The sequence below is a fragment of the Drosophila santomea genome, chromosome 3R (assembly GCF_016746245.2).
Source record: "Drosophila santomea strain STO CAGO 1482 chromosome 3R, Prin_Dsan_1.1, whole genome shotgun sequence".
NCBI classification, from domain to species: domain Eukaryota; kingdom Metazoa; phylum Arthropoda; class Insecta; order Diptera; family Drosophilidae; genus Drosophila; species Drosophila santomea.
Window position 1 is genome coordinate 16,241,244 of NC_053019.2, and position 21,018 is coordinate 16,262,261.

General features: G+C 44.3%; 2 protein-coding genes across 3 annotated transcripts in view; both read left to right on the forward strand.

Moving 5' to 3' along the window:
- Nucleotides 1-8,282, forward strand: part of LOC120451084 (rho GTPase-activating protein 7) — a 94,099-nt gene extending 85,817 nt beyond the window's left edge. For both annotated transcript variants that reach the window (XM_039634451.1, XM_039634452.2), the window contains 7 exons: nucleotides 256-327; nucleotides 3,924-4,075; nucleotides 4,206-5,850; nucleotides 5,916-6,402; nucleotides 6,471-6,743; nucleotides 6,815-6,994; nucleotides 7,057-8,282. In XM_039634451.1, the coding sequence (XP_039490385.1) occupies nucleotides 256-327; nucleotides 3,924-4,075; nucleotides 4,206-5,850; nucleotides 5,916-6,402; nucleotides 6,471-6,743; nucleotides 6,815-6,994; nucleotides 7,057-7,171 (2,924 nt within the window). In that variant the 3' untranslated portion in view covers nucleotides 7,172-8,282. The remainder of the gene's footprint in view (nucleotides 1-255; nucleotides 328-3,923; nucleotides 4,076-4,205; nucleotides 5,851-5,915; nucleotides 6,403-6,470; nucleotides 6,744-6,814; nucleotides 6,995-7,056) is intronic.
- A 10,581-nt stretch (nucleotides 8,283-18,863) lies between these two features.
- Nucleotides 18,864-19,915, forward strand: LOC120454146 (male-specific protein scotti). Its single transcript, XM_039639203.2, has one exon. The coding sequence runs from the start codon at nucleotides 19,041-19,043 to the stop codon at nucleotides 19,503-19,505; it is 465 nt and encodes a 154-aa protein (XP_039495137.1). The 5' UTR covers nucleotides 18,864-19,040; the 3' UTR covers nucleotides 19,506-19,915.
- Nucleotides 19,916-21,018: the final 1,103 nt, after the last annotated feature.

Consider the following 21,018-nt stretch of genomic DNA (forward strand, 5'->3'; position numbering starts at 1 on the left):
TCCATCAAGTGACCCTGAAAACCCCGTGGACAATGGCCAGACTTTGGTGACGGCTTCTTGACCAGGCCGCTTCTTAATTGGTTTTGCTGGCCGCTCGGATTGAATTTGGTGGGGCAAAAAGGATTCGCTCGGCAACTTAATTACAATTAATTTAATTCGCTGCCTGCGTCGCGTATACGCAATATGAAAACTCATATTTATCCTGCATTTTCCCTTCTCACTCTCTCCCTTTCTCTCTCTCTTTCTCTCTTGCAGAAATCGAAGCTGTGGAGGCTTGCAAATGGCTGCGAGCTGCAGGTTTTCCGCAATATGCGCAGATGTACGAAGGTAAGTGCAAACCACAGCCCCAAACTCCACCCATTACGCACTTCCGTTTTGCGCTGCACTGTGAGAAATCATTTGATTAGAACGAGAATCGAGGGACAGGCCACTGAAAATTATTCCCTCACAGTTCCTCAATATTCTTATTTAAAGACTTGCTGCCTTACTCTAAGCTGCCTAGTTTCAAGAGTTTAATGCGTTTTTTCGCTGCACTTTGCTAGTCCCTGTTTCCCGCGGTGCATGTCGTGTCAGCATGCTTTTGCCCCTGGGGGCGTGGCAGGCTGGTGGTCGGTAATTGATGGTCTCGTCATCGGCGGTGACGCAGCAGCAGCAGCAGCAGAAACGGCAACCAAGGCACTTGACCAACATGCCATTTAGTCTTGTGTGTTTAACGCTCTCCAAGTGGCAGTTTATTAATTGTATTACACGAACTTTCACTTTCGCCACTGCCCAGTGCCAAGTGGGAGAAAAATAAAACAAATAAAAAAATGCGAGCAAAGACGACAAAACATTTATGACGTGGCAACATTCGAGAACAGTTTAAGTGCCGCCTCACGACGTCTAAAGATTTCAACACCAAACACCAAGCCAGACAAAGAGCTGCGCTGAGCATGATAGTGAAAATTGATATCCCAAACACGCGGCACAAACCGCGACAACAATTAGGCTGAATGGAACCCGATGGATCCCCCATCCAATCCAATCCGATCCGATCCGATCCAATTCTATCCAAGTCCTTTCAAGCGAAAACGAAAGCCCAGCAACGCCTACCTACGAGATCGGAGCAATCTAGAGAATTCAACCCAAGGCAGGGCGCAAACAAAATACACAAGAGACCGGCAAAAAACTCGTGAAGCAGCCAAACTGAGATAAAATATAATAAAAGGCTAAAGGACACGCAGGCCCAAAGAATTTATGGGGACCACCTTCGTAAAAAAAAAAGCCCAGCACAGAACCGAAAATTAAAATGGTTTTGGTTTTTGTTCGTTTTGCTTTTTTCATATTTCTTTTTCGATTTCGTTAAGAAAAGGGCTTTGGCCTTTGAAGAGGACCACTCGGCAACCACAACCGCCAGCCAAAATGTTAGTATAAGTTCACTGACCCCGCGCAAGCTGCATATTTATTTGATTTCCTTAATCGCAAGCGAAGGCGACCCTTCTTCTCCGGCGCATTTGTCGCAACGCATTTAACGCCCGGAGGCCTCGCAGATTGATGAGCCCGCTAAGATCTGCACAACAAACCCGAAAAGTACATTCTTAAGCCCAAAAAGTTCGCCGACTTCATTTGAATTATGACCAAAAAGCCAGAAAACGCCAGAAGAACTCGAAAACGCGCCGGGCAAAAAGTGAATCTGAAATGGAGAGCCTGCAATTTGGACATGCCCGCAGGCGCCCTGTCGCCGACCTTGAAATATGCGAATTGTATTGCATAAATTCGAGACCAGCACTCAGAGAAACCAGATACAATTTTACCTTTTGAACTTATTATTTACATATTATACTAAAGTACATTGACCCTTAATATCGTTTTCTAGAACTGAAGGAAGGAACAGAATCTTCCTATGATCCTTGCCTTATTTAGCGTATACTTTTTGTTGAGTGATGGAAGCCACAAAGTACATTCCCCCAACTTATGGAATAATTTGTGCGCACATTTAAACTGGAGCCCAACCCAGGACCCGAGCTTCAATTCCAATCCCAAACCCAATCCCAAACCCAAGCCCATCTGCATGACCATCTTCTCCTGACCGGGGACAACATGATAAATGCGTATTTTAATGAGTTTCGTGTAAACAAGGCAGCGGCGCATGCGCAGATTGCTGCTCAAATTTCCTTTGCATTTGGTGAATTCCTTTGCCGTTTGGGCTCTGCAAATTAAAATGCCGTAGGTGTGTAAGTTGCTCGCTGCTCTGTCATTGGATTTTTGCTTCGGGTATGCGGACTTGTGCTGCTGAAAGGAGGTGTTCCAGCTGTAAGCGACTGTTAATTTGCCCAGGAATCGAGGATCGAGTATTTTTTTTTTGTATATCGCCAGGCTTTGTTTGCGTTTTGCTCATTTCTTGCACTCACATTACTCACCGAAAGTGGCAGACTTAATTCGAGGGTGTGACCTGCGCCAGGCCAGGATCATATGGGAGTGCTTAAGAGGGCAATAAGAGCTCATGAGGCATGGCAATCGATTTTTTGGTCCAAAGGAACCTAACCGGTTTTCCTGGGAGCCAAATGCCAAGACACGGAACTTGAGGAGTGGTAAAAGTAAATCACTGGTGATCCCATAAAGTATCACATATTTACAATCCAGTTTCCAGTTTTATTCACATTTTTTGTAGGTACTATTAATGCAGCAGTTTGTTTTCCTGTCTTCATTAATATTTTCCCTGTAAAGTCTCTAGGGAACCATTAGCCGAAGTCTAAACAATAATTATTTCGTGGAGACCCCATAAAGATCTATATTCGAATGAAATCTGCATCCTAATTTAGATTCCAGGCTAATTGCTTCAATATTTTCCCAAAAACAGCCATAAATTGTTCCTAATTACATTCGAATTTCACTGCAATCTGCGTCATTGGCTGAGGAAAAAAGATTAATCATATAATTGGCCCAATAAACGATTTCCCTCTTTTACACACTTTCGTGTAAACTGTGAAAAGCCCCACCATGCGGCAGAAAGTTACACCGACTTCCCAAATAATTCCAAAATAATTCCCAAATAATTCTGACGTCAGCCGATTGTACTAGCCGTAACTCCCAATGGGTTATCGAACACTTGGTGGCACTGGCACACTTCCCCGTTTTGTTTACACCATAGGGGCTTTGGCTTTCAATTAGAAACTAAACACACACACAACACTTGACTTGACTGTTTAAAGAGAAGCATCCGAAATGGTCTTATAAATACCCAGCAGGGCCAAGAGTACGGAAAGAATGGCGCTGGAGGAGCGTAAACAAAACTATAAAAAGCTTCCTTCATGAAAGGAGAGAAAGAAACGAGTTGGGGCGTTACTTTCGAGCCGAAAGTTCAACAAACCTTGAATGGCTTTTCTAGAAGAACAAAATATTGTTGTAATGCTAACAATATTTGTGCAAACAATGCTGCTTTTCCAGGCATCCAGTGCATCCTACGGATGCCGAGCTGCGTTATCTGCAGCTGCAGATGCAAATGTATCTGTATCTTTCAGTATTGCAAAGTTGCAGTATCTTTGCTTTATTCGTATCCGTGTGACGCGTCGCGACATGTGTAAACGTCTGGGTATAATCTTTTCTTTATAATTTTTTTCTTGTTTTTTCCTTTTTTTTTTGTTGTGAACGAGGCGGCGGTCGCCTTGGAACTTGATTTCCTACGTGCGAATTGGCCACGCAAATATGTGGAAAAGCGCTGTGAAAATTCAGCTGCCCGATGTGGCAGACTACTATATATCGCATATACCGAAGCAACACGACTCGTACCCGTTTAATGATCGCTGGCGCCATAGGCGTTCGACTTTTAAGGTTTCTCAATTAGAATTTCACGCGTCGTCGAGACGTGCGGTCGCAAAACCATTACACTTCCCTTCATCTAGCCAAGAGAAGTCCTTTTTACGAAAATTCAATTGCCCTTGCAGATCATCAGTTCCCGATCGATCTGAACAATGTAGCCAAAGATCACACCAATCTCGAGAACGATCAGTTGCAGTCCCTCTACCGCCGGCTCTGCGTCCTCAATCGTTGTGCCACCATGCGGCTGGACCAATCGCACAAACCGCAAACACCACAGGTAAGCCAGTAGTACTGATCTATGTAGAAGTCGCAAGGATCTTCTAGGAAAACCATGAAATTAGACTTTCAAGTTTAGAAGAAGAGTTATAAATGATAACCTTTACGTTTAATCACTTAACTCCACTTAGCAAAAGGAGGAATCGGATGACGAGAACTTCGCCTTGAGCGAGCACTGGACATTCCAACCGCACATTCGCCGCTGGTCGCGGATTGGGGAGATGGGCCTGGAACTGCCGCCGCCGGGACTCCTGAGCCTGAACGTGGAGAAGACGGAGAGTTCGTCGAAGGAGTCGAGTCCGGATCGCTTCGAAGAAGATGGTGCTGGCATCACACTGGTGATACCGGGTTGCAGTAAGGCCGGTGGTATTGCCAACGATGGCTCGTCGTTGGGCGAAGGATCCGATAGCGGTCGCTTGAGAAGAAGCGGCAGCGAAAGGATCAAGGATCAGGCCAAGGCATTGTTGAGACGAGTGGAGTCCATTAAGTCGCGACGTCGCAAGCGACAGAATCGCGAAAATGTGGTCATCAGTGGACCGACAGTACTGGACCTCTCGCAGTTTGGCCAGAGGAGCAGTTTGCGCAAACCGGATGCCGTTTATTCCACCCCGCCCTCACCATCGGCCCTGAGCCCCATGCACACATTCCCCAAGGCGCCGTTCTTCGGCAACGACCTCAAAGTGCCCAGTCACAGTGACAATTTCCTCAGTCCCAATCGCTCCAGTCCCAAGCGGACGCCCACAACGCCGCGTTCGATGAGGACCAGTCCGTTGCACTTCTTCTCCAGTCCCATGTCGCAGCTGAAGGAGGGCAAGTCCGATGACTCCTCGTCGTACTACAGCGACAGTCAGGAGTCGTCGACGGGGGGCAAACTGTCCCTGCGAAAGCCCTCCAAGGCACGAAGATTCCTGCAGCGCACGGGTAAAGTCGATGATATAGGCACCCATTCCGATTCGGAGTGTCATCAGGGACGTAAGCTGCTCATAAAGGATGCCAACTCCAATACCACAGAGGTTAAGGTGAAGAAGCTGACTCGCGGCGGTTCGCTGAACTTGGGCAAGGATCCCAAGAAACGTGACGGCTTCCGTTCGTCATCCTTCCGATCGCGCAGCACCTCACGCAAGGAGGCCAAGAACGATGAGGATGCGGCTGGTGGGACCACAAACGGTGGCTCCAAGCGACAGCCCGTGGTGCGTTGGCATAGTTTCCAGATGGAGGAGCGCCCCAACATGATATTCCGCAAGTGTTTCTCCAAGAAGATCGAGCCGCTGCAGGAAGATGCCGGAGGAATGCCATTCGCCGCCATGTCGGCGGGTCAGCTGCAGATAATCCGTAAGCTGGCACTGGTCACGCTGACCGGACACATGGAGCGATACTGTCCATCTCATCGCTCGGGCTGGAACTGGGAACTGCCCAAGTTCATCAAGAAGATCAAGATGCCGGACTACAAGGACAAGAAAGTGTTTGGAGTGCCGCTGCTAATGATCCTTCAGCGAAGTGGACAAACACTTCCCATGGCCGTGCGTGCCGCATTCCGCTGGCTCCAGTTGAACGCCCTCGATCAGGTGGGAATTTTCCGGAAAAGCGGCGGAAAGTCGCGCATTATGAAGCTGCGCGAGCAAATCGAAGTCACCGATTCCACGGCCGAGTGCATGGATGTCTTTGATCTGCAACAGGCCTACGATGTGGCCGATATGCTGAAACAGTATTTCCGCGAGTTGCCCGAATCTCTGCTGACCACCAAGATGTCCGAGACCTTCGTGGCCATCTTTCAACGTACGTAGAGCAATGTGTTTAATTTATAAAAATGTTTTCTAATCATTCCATTTTCAAATCCATAGATCTTCCGGCTGAAGTGCGACTGGATGCAGTGCAGTGTGCCGTGCTTCTGCTGCCCGATGAGAACCGGGAAATCCTGTACGTACTGCTCGAGTTCCTGACCATTGTGGCGGCCAACTCGCAGCAGAACCAGATGACCAGCAACAATCTGGGCGTGTGTCTGGCCCAATCCATTTTCCACTCGTCCATTTCGACGGGCTCCGCCTCCGTATCCGCCTCGCCACGTCGCAAGGGCAAGGGATCCGGTATGCCGGACATGAAGGAGCTGGCGGAGGCGAAGGCCTCCCACGAGTGCCTGTCCTTCATGATCGAGCACTACAAGCAGATCTACACGGCGGCCAAGGAGAAGCTGAGCAAGTGCAACTTCAGCTACATGGAGGAGTCGAAGCCACTGCCCTTGGAGGCGCTGGGCGAGGGAATGCAGTTCCACAACTGGCGGGGATACCTGTACGAGTGCACCAGTGCCACCATCAAGGAGGGTCGCGAAAAGTAGGTTCCCTTATATAAGTTATAGGTTTCTATTTATTTTATTAACTTGTTATTGCAATCCTATTCAGAACCCGCGGCTGGTTCAGCATCAATTCCCTGAACGACAGCAGCGTGGACATTGCCTACAAAAAGGTGGGCGATGGCCATCCGCTGCGACTGTGGCGCTGCTCCACGGAGATCGAGGGACCGCCGAAGGAGGTCCTCGAGTTTGTGATCAAACAGCGAGCCTCCTGGGACACCAATTTGCTGCAATGTCAGACGGTCAAGAAGCTGGACGAACGCACGGAGATCTACCAGTATGCTCTCGATGGCCAACTGACCACGGACTTTTGTGTGTTGCGGTAGGTTTCAAAATCAAGTTAATACAATGAAATATTGAAGTATTTAATTTTCTCATTGCTTTACCTCGCAGTTCCTGGCAAACAGACTTGCCGCGCGGTGCCTGCGTCATTGTGGAGACCTCGATCGACCATGCCAAGGCGAAGCCTCTTTTCGGGGCGGTGAGGGGCGTGGTCCTTGCCTCACGATATCTCATAGAGCCCTGTGGCAGCGGCAGATCGCGGGTTATGCATTTGGCTAGAGTGGATGTCAAGTGAGTGTAACGATTTGATTAAACTATAGAGTAACTATAACCAAACAATTGCATACTTTCAGGGGCAAGACACCGGAGTGGTACAATAAGAACTATGGACACATATGCTCGCACTACTTGTCGCGCATTCGCCTGGCCTTCAAGCACGTGGCCGATGGACCCGAAAGCAAGGTCTAAAAGATATATAAACCATAAAAAAAGGATAAAAGGATATAACCATCTATGCGATGGTTGTTCGCCGTATTCGTTGTCTGTCGCAAAACTGACGCATTTATACGTAATTATATGATAGCTGGAGGATGCAGTTGAAGTCCCCACTTCGAACAACCCAACGATTATGCAAAAATATCCAACTAAACCCACGGACCACAAACATGAGCTTGCGTTTCATCCTGAAAAAAAGGGGATGAAACGAGATCAGAGAGAATATATTCTTGTAAATACACTTAGTAGGTTTCTTCATATAGTTTTCGATTTAGACGTAACTGTTTAGTTTACTGTATTATATTTATACTTATACGTGGTCCTAACTTATGCGCATACGTTTACTGTACGACAATAGCAATCTAACATCCAAAATACTCAACACACGTAAATATCACAAAGTATATACATATATACTTAACGATTTCTCTTGCTAAAGTTTACATCTACGTTTACGGCACTCCAAATCTTTAATGTTAATTAGTTTGTAGTCTTGGCAATATGTTAAAACGTATATTCGGGAAAACAGAAAGCAGAAAACAGAAAACAAAAAGCAGCAAAAGCAACCTTAAAATGTGTAAAGCAAATTCAACTAGTCAAATTTTATAAATTTAAGCTAAAGTACTAACCTTAAATACACTCATCAACAACCACTTTGACACTCAATAGTTTTGTCAGCAGATATCGATTGATTTGGCTTCAAATGTTGATTGATTGACGACACTGAGATGTACGATTGTTTCCATTATGCGGTGTGAAATCAAAATGATTATCACCATCATTAGTTTATGGATGTGCCCTAAGATCCCCGATCAATATATATATAAATATATATATACTATACTATATAATATAGTTTTATATGTGTCTATAAATACGTTACCACATAAATCTATAATCGAGTGTACGAGTTACCAATGAATGCCGGTGATTACAAGGAGAATGCAGATCAGAAACACTGAAACACAGAAATAAACTAACCAATGTGAAGTGTAGTGGAGGGAGGAGTAACTCAAATATTCGATGCATAAAGGAAATCGCAATAAAAGAGCATATTATGGAAATGCGAAACATATAAACCAAATATTATGTCTTTTTGCTTGTGGGAGTTTTATTATTACGTGGCTAAATTTTTTATACTTAACAAGATTCGGAGAAACATTTCAGATTTTTGAAATATTACTGAACTTCTGTTGTTTTTCTCAAACGGTTATGCACAAAGTCTTGTAGCGCCCCTGTCGGCCTTTTATGGAAGCAGCATTTTAACCGATTCAGTTGTTATAGATGGCGCCAAGTCTGATTTGGTTGGCGGTGCCTGCATAGGTGGCGCCACTAAACTGTATTAGAGCCTCCAAAGGCAACAGTACGTATGAGTAATAAACTTGAATACTATTCTTTTTTTGGTATAAATCGAATGGCAGTCATAAAGGGAAACGGTAAAGGTTCATTAATGCAGGAAGTAAAGGATTCCAACCAGTTTAGTTACATGTGGATTTCTCACGCAACTGAACATAGTTTTCTAGGGCTGCGCTCTTTGGCAAACCAAAGCGCTCAATTAGAAAAACCTGTTCCAATCGAGTCCATTAGCCGCGCGTCTCATAATACCAACTTATTGGCCGTTTTAAAACTTCGGAGCCTTGTTGCTCTCTAATTGACTGCCGCCCAAGCGAGGCGTCGACTAATAAATTGACAGCACACGAATCGCAGGCCGGGCAATGAAAGCCCACCTCTCTCGCTGGTTTACACATGTCGGGCACAAACTGTCGCTAATTGTGCCGCGGCAGCCCCAAAAACTGACCCCGAAAAAAGCTTTGCGAAAGGAAGGCGCTTACTTACACACACACACACACACATTCGCTTTGCATTTTGCCCCCCGCACAAGCGGCAGACATTAAAAGTCCATTAAAAAATTATGTTCGCCATGGCGTGCTCGACTCCTGTTGGGGCGTTTGGTTGTGTGCGAAGGGAGTCCAGACTTGGGCGAAGGCAATTTGTGCACTCGAAACGAAAGGCGATTTGGAATTGCTAAATAATACTCAACAGAACTTATGTACATCTAGTTTATCTAGTTTGGAATATATCTACTTGTATCCAGTATCTTCAGATACAAACTTACTTAGCTTCTTAGGAATGCCATGTTACTTAAATTTTTATAAATATATATATCTTAATTACTCGCCTTGCATTTATTTCTTATTTATGTATTATTTGACTTTTAGACTTATACCCCCAGTATACAAAGCAGTTATGTGGCATGTAAGTAGAAAGTCACTGATGCAACTACTTGCACATTTCGCTCAGTGTTAAGCTGGCGACCTTAATGGCCCAGTTGAGACTATACTTAGAGTGCAAGAAACTACTGCTGCTGGGGGAAGTCAGGCAAGGCATAATTGTAATTGCAAATTGCATGTTGCAATGTTGCCCACATGCAGTGACATCGATTGCAGCAGCAGCAGCAGCGACGGCAGCGACGGTGGCGGTGGCAATGCAAATGTCCAACGTATTGATTGCATTAATTAATTAATTTGTGACTTAATTTCATGGGCTTGCGGCAATCAGCGCGCCGTGCACGCACCGCTGCCAAAATGTATTAATATTGCAGCCAGAAAGAGTCAGGCGACTGATGCGCCCGCCGCACACTTGTGTGTGTGTGTGTGTGTGTGTGCGTGTGTTTGCCTTGTTATTAATTGAAATTTAATGGCACAAAATATTTTTATTTATTTATTCGACTGCAATTGCATTTATGCGCACTTCCGTCGAATGCGACCCACACACGCATTTTGCAGCAACATCGACAACATCGACAACAACAACCGCCGACAGCGGCTGGCATTTAACATCAAAAGCCCTGCCCAGACCAGACGCACCACCCCCACCGCCCCCAGCCGTTGCGCCACGCCCCCTGCCCCTGCCCCCGGGCTATATGGCCAACGAGCTTGTAATTGATTTCACTTAAAAATTAAATAATGCATGCGGTTTTTACTGTAAAATGGATTTTCCAAATGCCGCCGCCGTTTCTTTCTGCATTTGCCGTGCCTTCTATCCTTCTCTATCGCTCCTTTGGCCGCGGCGCGTGTTAAATTAAATATGAAAATAAATATCAACATAATTGAAATGGCAACGAAGGCAGCAGGAGCTGCAAAAAACCAAAATACAAAAAAAAAACGTATAAAATCGTTGAAACAGCAAAGGCAGCCAAAGCGACAGACACTGTGCAGCTGGGCGACGTAATTGATGAAATTATTTAAGAATTATTTCACAAATGCGGCGTGACAATTATGCGGGACTATAGCCCAGATCATGAACTGAATGCACAGAGAGAAACGGGATGGCAGTGTGAACCAATTACACGAAAATGCTAACGAAATCTTAAGTACAAATGCCTTCGATAGTATTTCCAAGCCAAAGGATTGCAAGCATGAAAATGTGCTTTAGATATACTCTTTTCTACTGGCTTAAAGCCAATCCAAGCATGAGTTGGTTTTTTAAAATACAACCCCACAATGCTCGTTTTTCTGCCAGTGCACGAGGCGTATAAAACGGGCAAATAATAAAGCAGAAATTGTATTTAAACGCAGCCTGTAATTAATTATCTGCATTGGCCGCCTCTTCGCACGGAGGAGTTCTGTGTTGATCGCATGCCAAACAGTGCCCGCAATAAATTAATGAACCGAAAAACAATTATCATAAATAGCAGCGGCAGGCTGCGTATTCGCGACACTTTTGCCATGAACTGATTTGCAATTCCATGTTGTTGCGAATTCTTTGTGAAATATTTAACATATTGCAATTACAATTTGCGATAAATAAATACAATTCGACATTCTACCAATTGATTTTTAGCACAAAACCGAGTTCACCGAGCCTTATCACCGCCATATAATTGCTTGCAATTTCCGCTTAATTTTGGCATTTAAAAAAATATATTCCGCTGACACTCGAAACAGCGCGAAAATTCCCGAGAACTGCAAAGTGCATTTATGGGCACTTGCACCCAGCAAATGTATTTTGTCTTAATTAATTAAAAATTATATTTGCATTCATTTGCGCCTTTATGCTTCACATGCAATTGCCAGCGCAAAAACAAATACAAAATTCCTATCGTTTTCCACGAACATTTCTTGCAACAGAGACAAATACTGAAAAATTCAAATAAATAACAAAAAAAAAAAAAAAACAGAAGTTCAAGAAAAGGCAACAGAAGCAGCGGCAATTAAAACGCTAAATGGCAAGCTACTTGATGTACTGACGCGTTTGATTCCCAGACCTGCTCAGCAAATGTTTGTTGTTTCGCTGGCTAATTCGCCCTAAAAGTGTTTGTGGCCCGAGTCTCGAGTCTCGGGTGTCCGCATATGGCTGCCACTGCGATTCCCATTCTGATCCCCATCCCCATTCCCATTCCCATCCCCATTCCCAGTCCCTCTCGAATGGCAAATGCTGAGAACTGCCGGCTAATCAGCGGCACGTCAAACGCCTACGCAAGAATGCGCCGCGGAAAACAGCTAAACGCGAATTGCGAAACGCGAATCGAGAATCGCGAAACTGGATACGGCAGTCTGGAGAGATGGAGATCTGGATGGAGATGAAGATGCAGTGCAGTGGAATGGAGAACGAGTGGCCGGAGGAGGCGGCCAAAGACGATGACAGGGCAGGCAATCCAGGCCACCAGTGGAGGCAATCGACAATTGTCTTGGGCGACTGCGAGCTCCAAGGGGCAAAAAGTTGGCGTTGCGACAAATTTCTACACCCAGTAATGGTGGAGTTACTGGGCGTATCAGTCCTTTGATTTATTACTTATGCAAAGTATTTCAGAAATAACTCAGTTTCATAATATTTCTTAGATTCTCTGATTGAATTATGTTGTAAAATATGTATATTAGTTTATAGTTAGTATGTAGCTTGTATCAAATTTGTCAAATTTGTATTAAATTTGTAACTTGAGTATACAAATTATATATTTATATTGCTATCATAAAATTATTGGATATACCAATGCTTAGTACAGAGTAACAACTATTCGTCCCTCCTGCAAGTAGGAGGTCTAGTTACTCGATCTTACTTTCATTCCATTCCTAGCGCCTTTGCCGCCGCGGCATCTTCGCCACCTCCCTGGCCTTCGTTTTGTTTGTCGTTGCCCGTTTTGCGTGCGCACTTTTAATTGCAATTGAATTTTAATTACTGCGTTGTCAGCAAAGAATGTTGCAGCCAGTCGTTTAAGTGCCGACAGCCAGTGCGAAAGGAGACAATGAGGCGGGAGCAACCGAAGTAGCAACAGAAGTAGCAACAGAAGTAGCAACAGGAGTAGCAGCAACATGAGCTAAAAAAGCTGGATGGAGGATGAGGACGTGGCCAGCTGCTCCTGATGGTCCAGCTTCCCTTATTCCCGGCTCTTTGACTGTAAAATACGGCTTTGTCGTCGAGAGGCAGCAATTAAATGAACGACAGCCGACGGCAGTTGACAGTTGAGTTTTAAAAGTCGCGTTTGCTTTTGCCTTCGCCTAAGTCGTTGCCTTCGCCTAAGTCGTTGCCGTTGCCTTTCATTAATCAGCAGCAATATAAATGTGATGATCCGATAACGTTTATCGACTGCTGATGACTCTATTTACTGCCCCCCAGCCGCGGGCGGAGATAACCTAATGAGAAGCCCCACCCACATCGCCCATGCCCATCCGCAATTAGGAATGTCTGGCCTTTTGATTGAGTCTTGTGAATCGCGACTGATGGCCTCTTGTCTGGCACTCGGATAATTTAGCCAAGATTCATGCTGCTTCATGCTGCCTGGGTTTTCAAACGCCCTATAATGGGAATAGGACTTATCAGCGGGTTAATGGGCAGTTAAAGGTAGGAACTAACCTGTGCCCTTTGATTGCGATAGGTTCTGTTTACATTGTAGACACATAAAAACTAATAGAAACGCTAATCAATTAGCTCTTAAATAAGTAAGAAACATTAACTAAATGGCAGCTTTTCTTATGGGTCTACATTCGCTACCCTTTTTTATCTCCTAGTCAGGTGCTTGAAAATGGCACCACTTACTTACTTATAGGCAGCCCAAAAGTGAAAAGGCTGACTGCGGGTGACATTTTCCACTGGGACGACCAACTCCACCAATCAACGGCGAAAATAACAAAATGTCAAACAGAACGCATGCAACAATTTATTTAAATACCTCGAGCTCATCAAATTTAAGTTAACACACCCCAAGCATCAAGCAGCAGCAGCAGCATCAAGCATTACGACAGACGACGTTGCCACAGCGAAATGAAAATGAAAATTCAATTTTCCACCTAAACGCAGACACCGCATCAATTTTGAAAATGCTTTTGCCCGGCAATGAAAACGATTTGTTGTGTTTGACGAAGAGCCCGCTAGCGAGTGGTGGCCAAAGGGGCCAACAAAGGGGAACTCCGTGGGGAAGGTGGAGTGGCGGGTGGAGTGGAGTGGAGTGTAGTGGCAAAGGAACCCAAGTGGAGCCCAGACAGAGGCACCACTCAAACGGCAGCCAAGAAGTCAACGCAGAACGACGTCGTCGATGCGGATTCGTTTACGGATTTGAGTTCGGATGTCGATGCTGAGGAGATGCAGGCGGTTCGAAAATGCAGCACAGTACAAAGGGAACAAGGGCAAAGGGGCGGGTGGGGGTAAGCGCCAACACTGAAACAAAATTCGAAGCTAGTGTCAATGCAAGTTATGCGATTCTGAGTCCTTACCTCTAACAGTTTCCTTGAGTTTTATCAACTTTTAATTGAAAACACTTTGAGCATATAAACATGTTCTTTTGCTTAAAAGGTTCATCCCATGCTTTGAATACAAATAGTACTTGTCCATCCTCATAAGAAAAGTTTTATCTTAAAGTTACAATTTTTTGAATATTTTTTAAATTTTACCTTTCCCGGCTTATGCATTTTGGTAGCGTGTAGCCATTTCTCCTCGCCTCTTGGGCGTCTCCTCAACGACGATCCCTGTGTTTTAGATGGGGATGCCGAGTGGCTCCCCACTCCGCGAACTGCAGACAATTAAAAGTGCTTTGCGGTGTGGTGTGCGTGCGGAAATTGCCTGGCCGCCCACACAGATACACACATACACACGTGCATTCACAGCGGTATCTTGTATCTTTTGGATAATCACTGCGTGTTGATTTATGCAACTGTTTGGAGTGTTTTGATCGATCATTACCATTCCAGCCGCCTTCAACCCCTTGGCAGACTCCCCCTCCCTGAAATAAGAGGACTGTATTAAAAACATTTAATTAGCTTTTATTGACCATTAAGATGCCAATCGTGGCTGGAACAGTAGCGGGCACAGCATGGAATACACCCACCATCGCTTTCTACAGCACTTATTTATACACTTTTAGCTTTATTACTTTTCCACAAAAACATTTTATGACGGCCAGCAGCATCGAAATATTTATGATATTTACAACAAAAGAGCGAAATGTTGGGCGAACGAGAAATTCTTGTCGAAAATCGAAATAAAAACATACAAATTAATTAAAGTCAATAAAGTGAATTAAATGTGGACAGGGTCGGACCCCTTTTAATGGGCCAACAACTCCACGCACCTCCATTCGCTCTTTCATTCATTCCAACTTCCAACATCCAAGTTTCAAGTTGTTTATGGCCAAGAGACGGGTGTGCTGCTCCTCTTATGACTGATCATCATCATCGCCTTCATCATAGTTGGCTGGCATGCACTTCGCTGCCAATTTAATGGCGTTTTTACAACTTGAAAGATTCGTGCCCGACACGCCGTTTTGAGCGATGATGGTTTTCTTTTTGGGGGCACCCATTCCCCCGCTAAACGCACACCAAATGCAGCGCAGCGAATGTCATTAGAACATAAAACTGATATTAATTGCATGCGAGAGTGCAGTCCAGGGAACGGAAAACGAAATTGGGATTGGGATTCGGTTGGGGACGACGATGGGAATGGGAATGTGAATGTGAATGGTCTGTGGCAATGGCACATGGCATGCAATAGAAACGTCAGCGCTATGATGATGGAATACTGCGAGGTGGCGGCATGGAGATTGTCCGGGTGTTTGAAGACCCACAGCGATCTCTTTATCCACTTACGGGGAGTGAAAAATAGACTGATTGTGTTCCGGGAATCAACACATCAAAACGTGATTACTTTCTTTTTAACTGAGGAAGTAATGCCAGAATCAAGGAGCTAGAAAAGTAATTGAGTTATTTTTTATGAACAATTTGGTTATAAAACGTTGTTTAACTGGGGCAATCGTTTGAAAACAAGCGTAGGCGTTTCTAAAATGTCCTTGCTCAATCTTAGCTTACTAGCGCTCCCCAGATCTCAGCGTTTATACGGACACACGGACGGACACAAACGAACGGACATGAATAGATCAACGTGGCCTCGATGTGTATTTACTATATCAACTATATCTACTGTATAGAAACGGAACCACTGTATGTTACCTGTCAGATACTTTTCAACAAATCGTAGAATGTTGATAACGATATTGTTCCCATTGTGTTTTGATTAAAGCATAGGCAACTAATTCATGTCAAAGAAAAGTAAACACATTTCTATACCTCATAACGTTTTTTCCCAGTGATAATGATGCAGTTGGCACATGGAAATCCATGACTGTGCCCGAAAGCGCCAGAGCGATCCACTTACGTCTGAGCATTTTGTGTGATGCTCTTTGATGGAGACGGCTGCCACAGCGATCGCAGAACGCTGATAAATAATAAAAATTAAAAATAAATTAACACCTAGTAAAGATGCAGTGGACTGAAGACTGGGGAACTCGGAGGCAGCGGGACTGAGAACTGAGGACTGGTTTCCCTGGCACTTTGTCCCTGCTCTGTCATTACTTGGGACCTGGTTTCGAATGTTGCCCGTCCGCAGACAGCTTAAAAATAGCGCAAAAGTAATTAAAAACGAAAATATAAAAGAGCAGGAGACAAATGCACGCACATCCACTGCCACATCCACATCCACATCCACATGCATATCCACCGACTGTCCCCTCTTCGAAAAATGGATATAAAAATAAAAATAAAAATTATGCTCGACCGTATTGAATTTAACAAGCGCAACGTCGATGCAGGCGGAGATCAAAGAGGACTGGGGCTCCATGGGATAATTTGCCCGAAAGTGTTGTCCTGCCTGGCCGATAATGATGATGCTAATGCAGTTGACATTTTATGTGGCCATAGAATGCCGGGCATGGCCGATAATTAAATGCAATAATAATTCAATTTAATTAGCTGGCAGCTGGTTGCTGAAGCTGCCTGATTCTGGCTGCACATCGCCCAAATAGCCCAAGGGGAGTGTTAAAATATTGATGGATTGATTAGCATAATATTTGTTTCATGATTCCATATTGTTTGGGGATTTGGTTTACGGCACCAGCATCGTCTAATTAAAACACCTTAAAGGGGCTCATTAGTTATCCAACATCTGTCAAGGGTGTTGATTATGTACTGAGAAGTTGTCTAAATATGTAAACTGACGGATGTGGATGTGGATGTCAACTGAGAGCCCAGGATTTATTTAAGTTTATGTACATATACCACCATCTCACATATGATCGCAATTTTTGAGTAGCCGACTAGTATAAGTTATTAATTGAAATCTACATCATTTACTGAATTACTAAGCTAATTGGTAAGGACATTTAAATTGGGACTTGTGAGTTTTCAAACCATTAACCCGACACCATTGGCATCGAGTGAGGTCACAGACAAACACTCGTTTATTGGCTGACAAATCGGATTTAGTGTGAGCTTTAAATAAGCCGCACAAACAGGCACTAGATATATGGCGATATATCCTTGCCCAGGAGCTTTCATGGACACAATGTTCGTGTTGGAGATATTTCATTGAATCAATTATCGCTGGACATGGCATAATAATTACTGTCTGCTGCACACAGAAGCGCACACTTGCAGACACAATCCACCACCCATTTCAATCCAGTCCAGTCCAACCCAACTCAACCGCCCAACAACCCAACCACCCAACCACCTAACCACCCCACCCACTCACCCACACATCGGCAAGGTCGCCCGAAGCGACGGAGCAGCAGGGACATGTTCATTTCTTCATTGATAACTGGAAGGGAAGCTCATCCTGGCCTCGTTACTTAACCAACTGTAACAGTCCAACTGAGAGACAGAGAGCCAAGAGCCTGGGAGAAAGAGACGGGGACAGGTAGTCAGAGGAGGAAGGCACGAACTGACGCAAACAGAAGGCGAAGGATGCAAGGCGCACTGGGAGAAATTTCATTACTATTCTTAGTAAGTTTCATTAAATGATATGCATTTATAGTCAGTTCCCTTTAATGATATCTTTTTATAGTAGGTTCCATTAAATGATATCTATTCATAGTAAGTTCTATTAAATGATAAGTATTCATAGAAAATTCTATTAAATGAAATCTATTCAAAGTAAGTTCCACTAAATGATATCTATTTACTAAGTAAGATTCATTAAATGATATCCGTAAAACGTTCTTCAATACTAAAATTATAAGCACTAACTTTATTATGTGTAATATTACACATGAACATGTAAATAAACGTATTCGTACTTGCTTTCAAATTTATTTTACTTTCACTTAAAAAAGTTAATTAAAAGTAACTTCCCTATTTCTTCTCGTCCCCGATTTGTCTTTGTGCAGCAGTAAAACAAAAATTTGCCCGTATTAAGGCAAAATAATTAAGTGAAAATGGCAACAATGTGATTACACACAGTCATAGACCCAAAGCCATAATAAATCGTTCCACAAGCGAGAGGTCAGATCAAAAGAGAGAGAGAGAGAGAGGGAGGAGCGCTGTGAGAGCGAGTGGGAGCATCTGCGCGTGCGCTGGTCAAAATGTTGCAGATACATTCTGGGCACATGCTGTTCGTAATGGCTAACTTGTTGGATGCAGCTGCTCCACTCCACTACACTCCAATCCGTACCATTCCACTTCACTTACACTTCCACTTCATAATTTCCTTGGGCGGGTAAAAGTTTTCGCTCTCGCAGCGATTTGTCTGGCAAACAATTTCCGAAATGCGATTGCTTAAACGCAATACGAAAAGTTATTAATTGAGCTGGCCGTAATGAGCTCATTTACAGATTGTAATGTGCTCCCATTACAGGCACACGAACAGCTGTCGATTTCGATTCCTCGATTCCTCGATTCGGAATCCGGAGCACTTGATGGCAGGCATTACGTCGAGTTAAATGGCTTGTAATGACGACGACGATGGGGCGTCGCTGTGTGTATGTGTGTGTGTGTGGGGGGGGGGGAGTTAAATAGGGCTAAATGTGTCCAATCACTCGGGGGCTATTGGGGTCTGAACCCGATTTGGAACAAGGCGAGCAAATGTCAGACAGCGATTTCCCATTTGTCACTGGCCGCTCGATATGGATATGACTACATCTAATGGATACACACAATTCTATCTAATCGCCCCCCAATTCAGGAGGCTGGTAAGCAAGCGAAAAAGCTTTCGACCAAACGGGATGCGAAATATGGCAAGTTTACACTTTGCTACCGCTCCTAACCTCTTTTGGCTTCTAACCATAGTTTGATCCCCTCATAACTTCTTTCTATTCTACTACTTGTCCACCTAAATAAGTAGCCTTTGATTCGAACAAAAATACCTTGATGTCAAGCTCACACTTGTCATAATCACAGTAACATAATATATTTAAATCAGTTCCACAATAAACTCAGACACTACAACTACTCAACGACACAACTAATACTACAGAAAAAAAAAACATCGTATTGAAAGGCAGAAACCCACAAAACTGCCGTATTTATTGTTATCTTTGTTTGGTTGCTTTTTTTTTGTCGTTTTGTGACTGTTCCCTGCAATGGACACACTACTCGAACACGAAGCCGCGGATCTCTACGATGAGCAGCGAATCGATCGAGTCGGCGACGCGGTGACCGGAGATGCAGGCGATGACTCCGATGACACATTGGAGGATGGACAGCAGCAGCAGCAGCAGCTCCTGGGAGTCAATCGTCAGATGGACATACTCCTGGACGCTCCGCAAGAGCCACCGATGGCTGTGTTTCCGGCGAGAGGAGGCCCAAACGGAGGACCGCCACGTCTGCGCAAGAAACGGAGTTTCTACACCATGGTCAAGCCAACTCCGCCGTGCCAAAGTCGGGAGCCGGAAATGTGCCGCCTGATGGCCAGTGTCACGCGGGCAATGCGCCAAGTTCGCGAGGATCAGCGAGGCGAGTACTTTGCTAATTACCTGGTCGAGAACATGACCAGTCAGAACTACCCGAACGGTGTGGGTCTGCCACAGCATTGGGGTGAGTTCTGATTCGCCATGCTTCCCCGCCATTCATCCATTGATCATAAGAGCAGGACCTCTCTTGAACCTCGGAAGATCGAGCCAGCTCGTTGGGATCCCATCTTACACGATGTACACTTACATATATCTGCCAACACTTGATATGCATCCTTACACCACCGTTATCTTTCCTCCCAGACCACTGCCACACTGAGATAAAAAACCAAAAAAAAGGTTACTTTACTTACTTGGGGTTTAAAACTGTTTGCGGTTCAATCTTTATTCAATAAACAACACGGCTTATTAAACTTATATTTTCATATTTGGTTTTCCAGTTACTGTTTTCCAAATTCTTTCCCCACAATTGTCAACAATTAACAAGACTTATAAGCAACAAAAAAAAAGTTTACAGTTAATAAAAGCGCTTTCTGTGAATAAAATTGTCTATTGGCTATTAAATCGATTACTCTATTAAATATTCTCAAATCGCTTAATAAATCCACTTTTTGCAGAACTTCACTTACAGGTATCAGATTAATAAAGCATTTATTGTTCAAATGGAGACTACTCCCTCTTGCATCAAAGTTTTTGATTTGTTTGCCGGCAGAGGCCAATTGCCTGAAGGCTACCGAAAAATTCATGAAATTGACAATTAATAAACTTCAAATTGGAAGCCCCACATACGAATGTGCATCCCCTCTCTCCCCTTACACTCGTCGTTGTTGTGGCAAAAACAAAGGCTTTATAGGGCCCCAACAACAATTGCGCACACACATATGGACTTCGGCCACTGACAATGGCCACAATGAACAGATGAACAGTGGGAGCCAGGGAATCCAGGGAACCCAGGGAAACCAGGGAAACCAGAGACAAAGGCCGTATGCGGACAATTGCCCAAAGTGTAGCAAATAAATACAAAATGCAAAAGATAATTGCAATCAAAGCCACAAAATGTAGCCTAAAGGCTTATAAATTGTGGGTGGTGGCGGCGGAGGGGGGTAGGTTCTGCAATGCCGCAGGGATGAGGAAGGGGAATATACAGAAGGTAAACGCATTTAATTTCCTAAATGTGCTTCACATGCCACAGCACAAAGTTGCACACACTCGCATTCATATACAAATAGGCTGCAGTCAGTTGCAGTAGCAGTTGCTGTTGCTGTTGCAATGTTGCAGTTGCAATTGCATTGGCCACATCATCACCCCTCTCCCCCCCTTACAGCAACACCCCAACCACAACAAGAACAACAGCAACAAGAGTTGCAGCAGCAGCAGCAGCAAAAAGAAGAAGCAGTTGAAGCGACGGCAATTTACGGCCATTATTGCAACAGACAGCCTGCTTTATTATGTGCCACGCCCGCAACATAAGCACTGAGAACAATATTCTGTCACTTTTCATTACAATTTAGTTTTTCAAAATATACCATAAAAATATATACCTTTAAATATTTCCTTACTACCATTACTCCAATAATATCTACTTTGAAAACAATATGACTTTTAATATTGTTTAGTTTTGAGTGTTGCTCTACGAAAATATTGCAAT

Coding starts and splice junctions, on each gene's coding strand:
- LOC120454146 (XM_039639203.2), top strand. CDS start 19,041: ATGGACACACTACTCGAACACGAAGCCGCGGATCTCTACGATGAGCAG.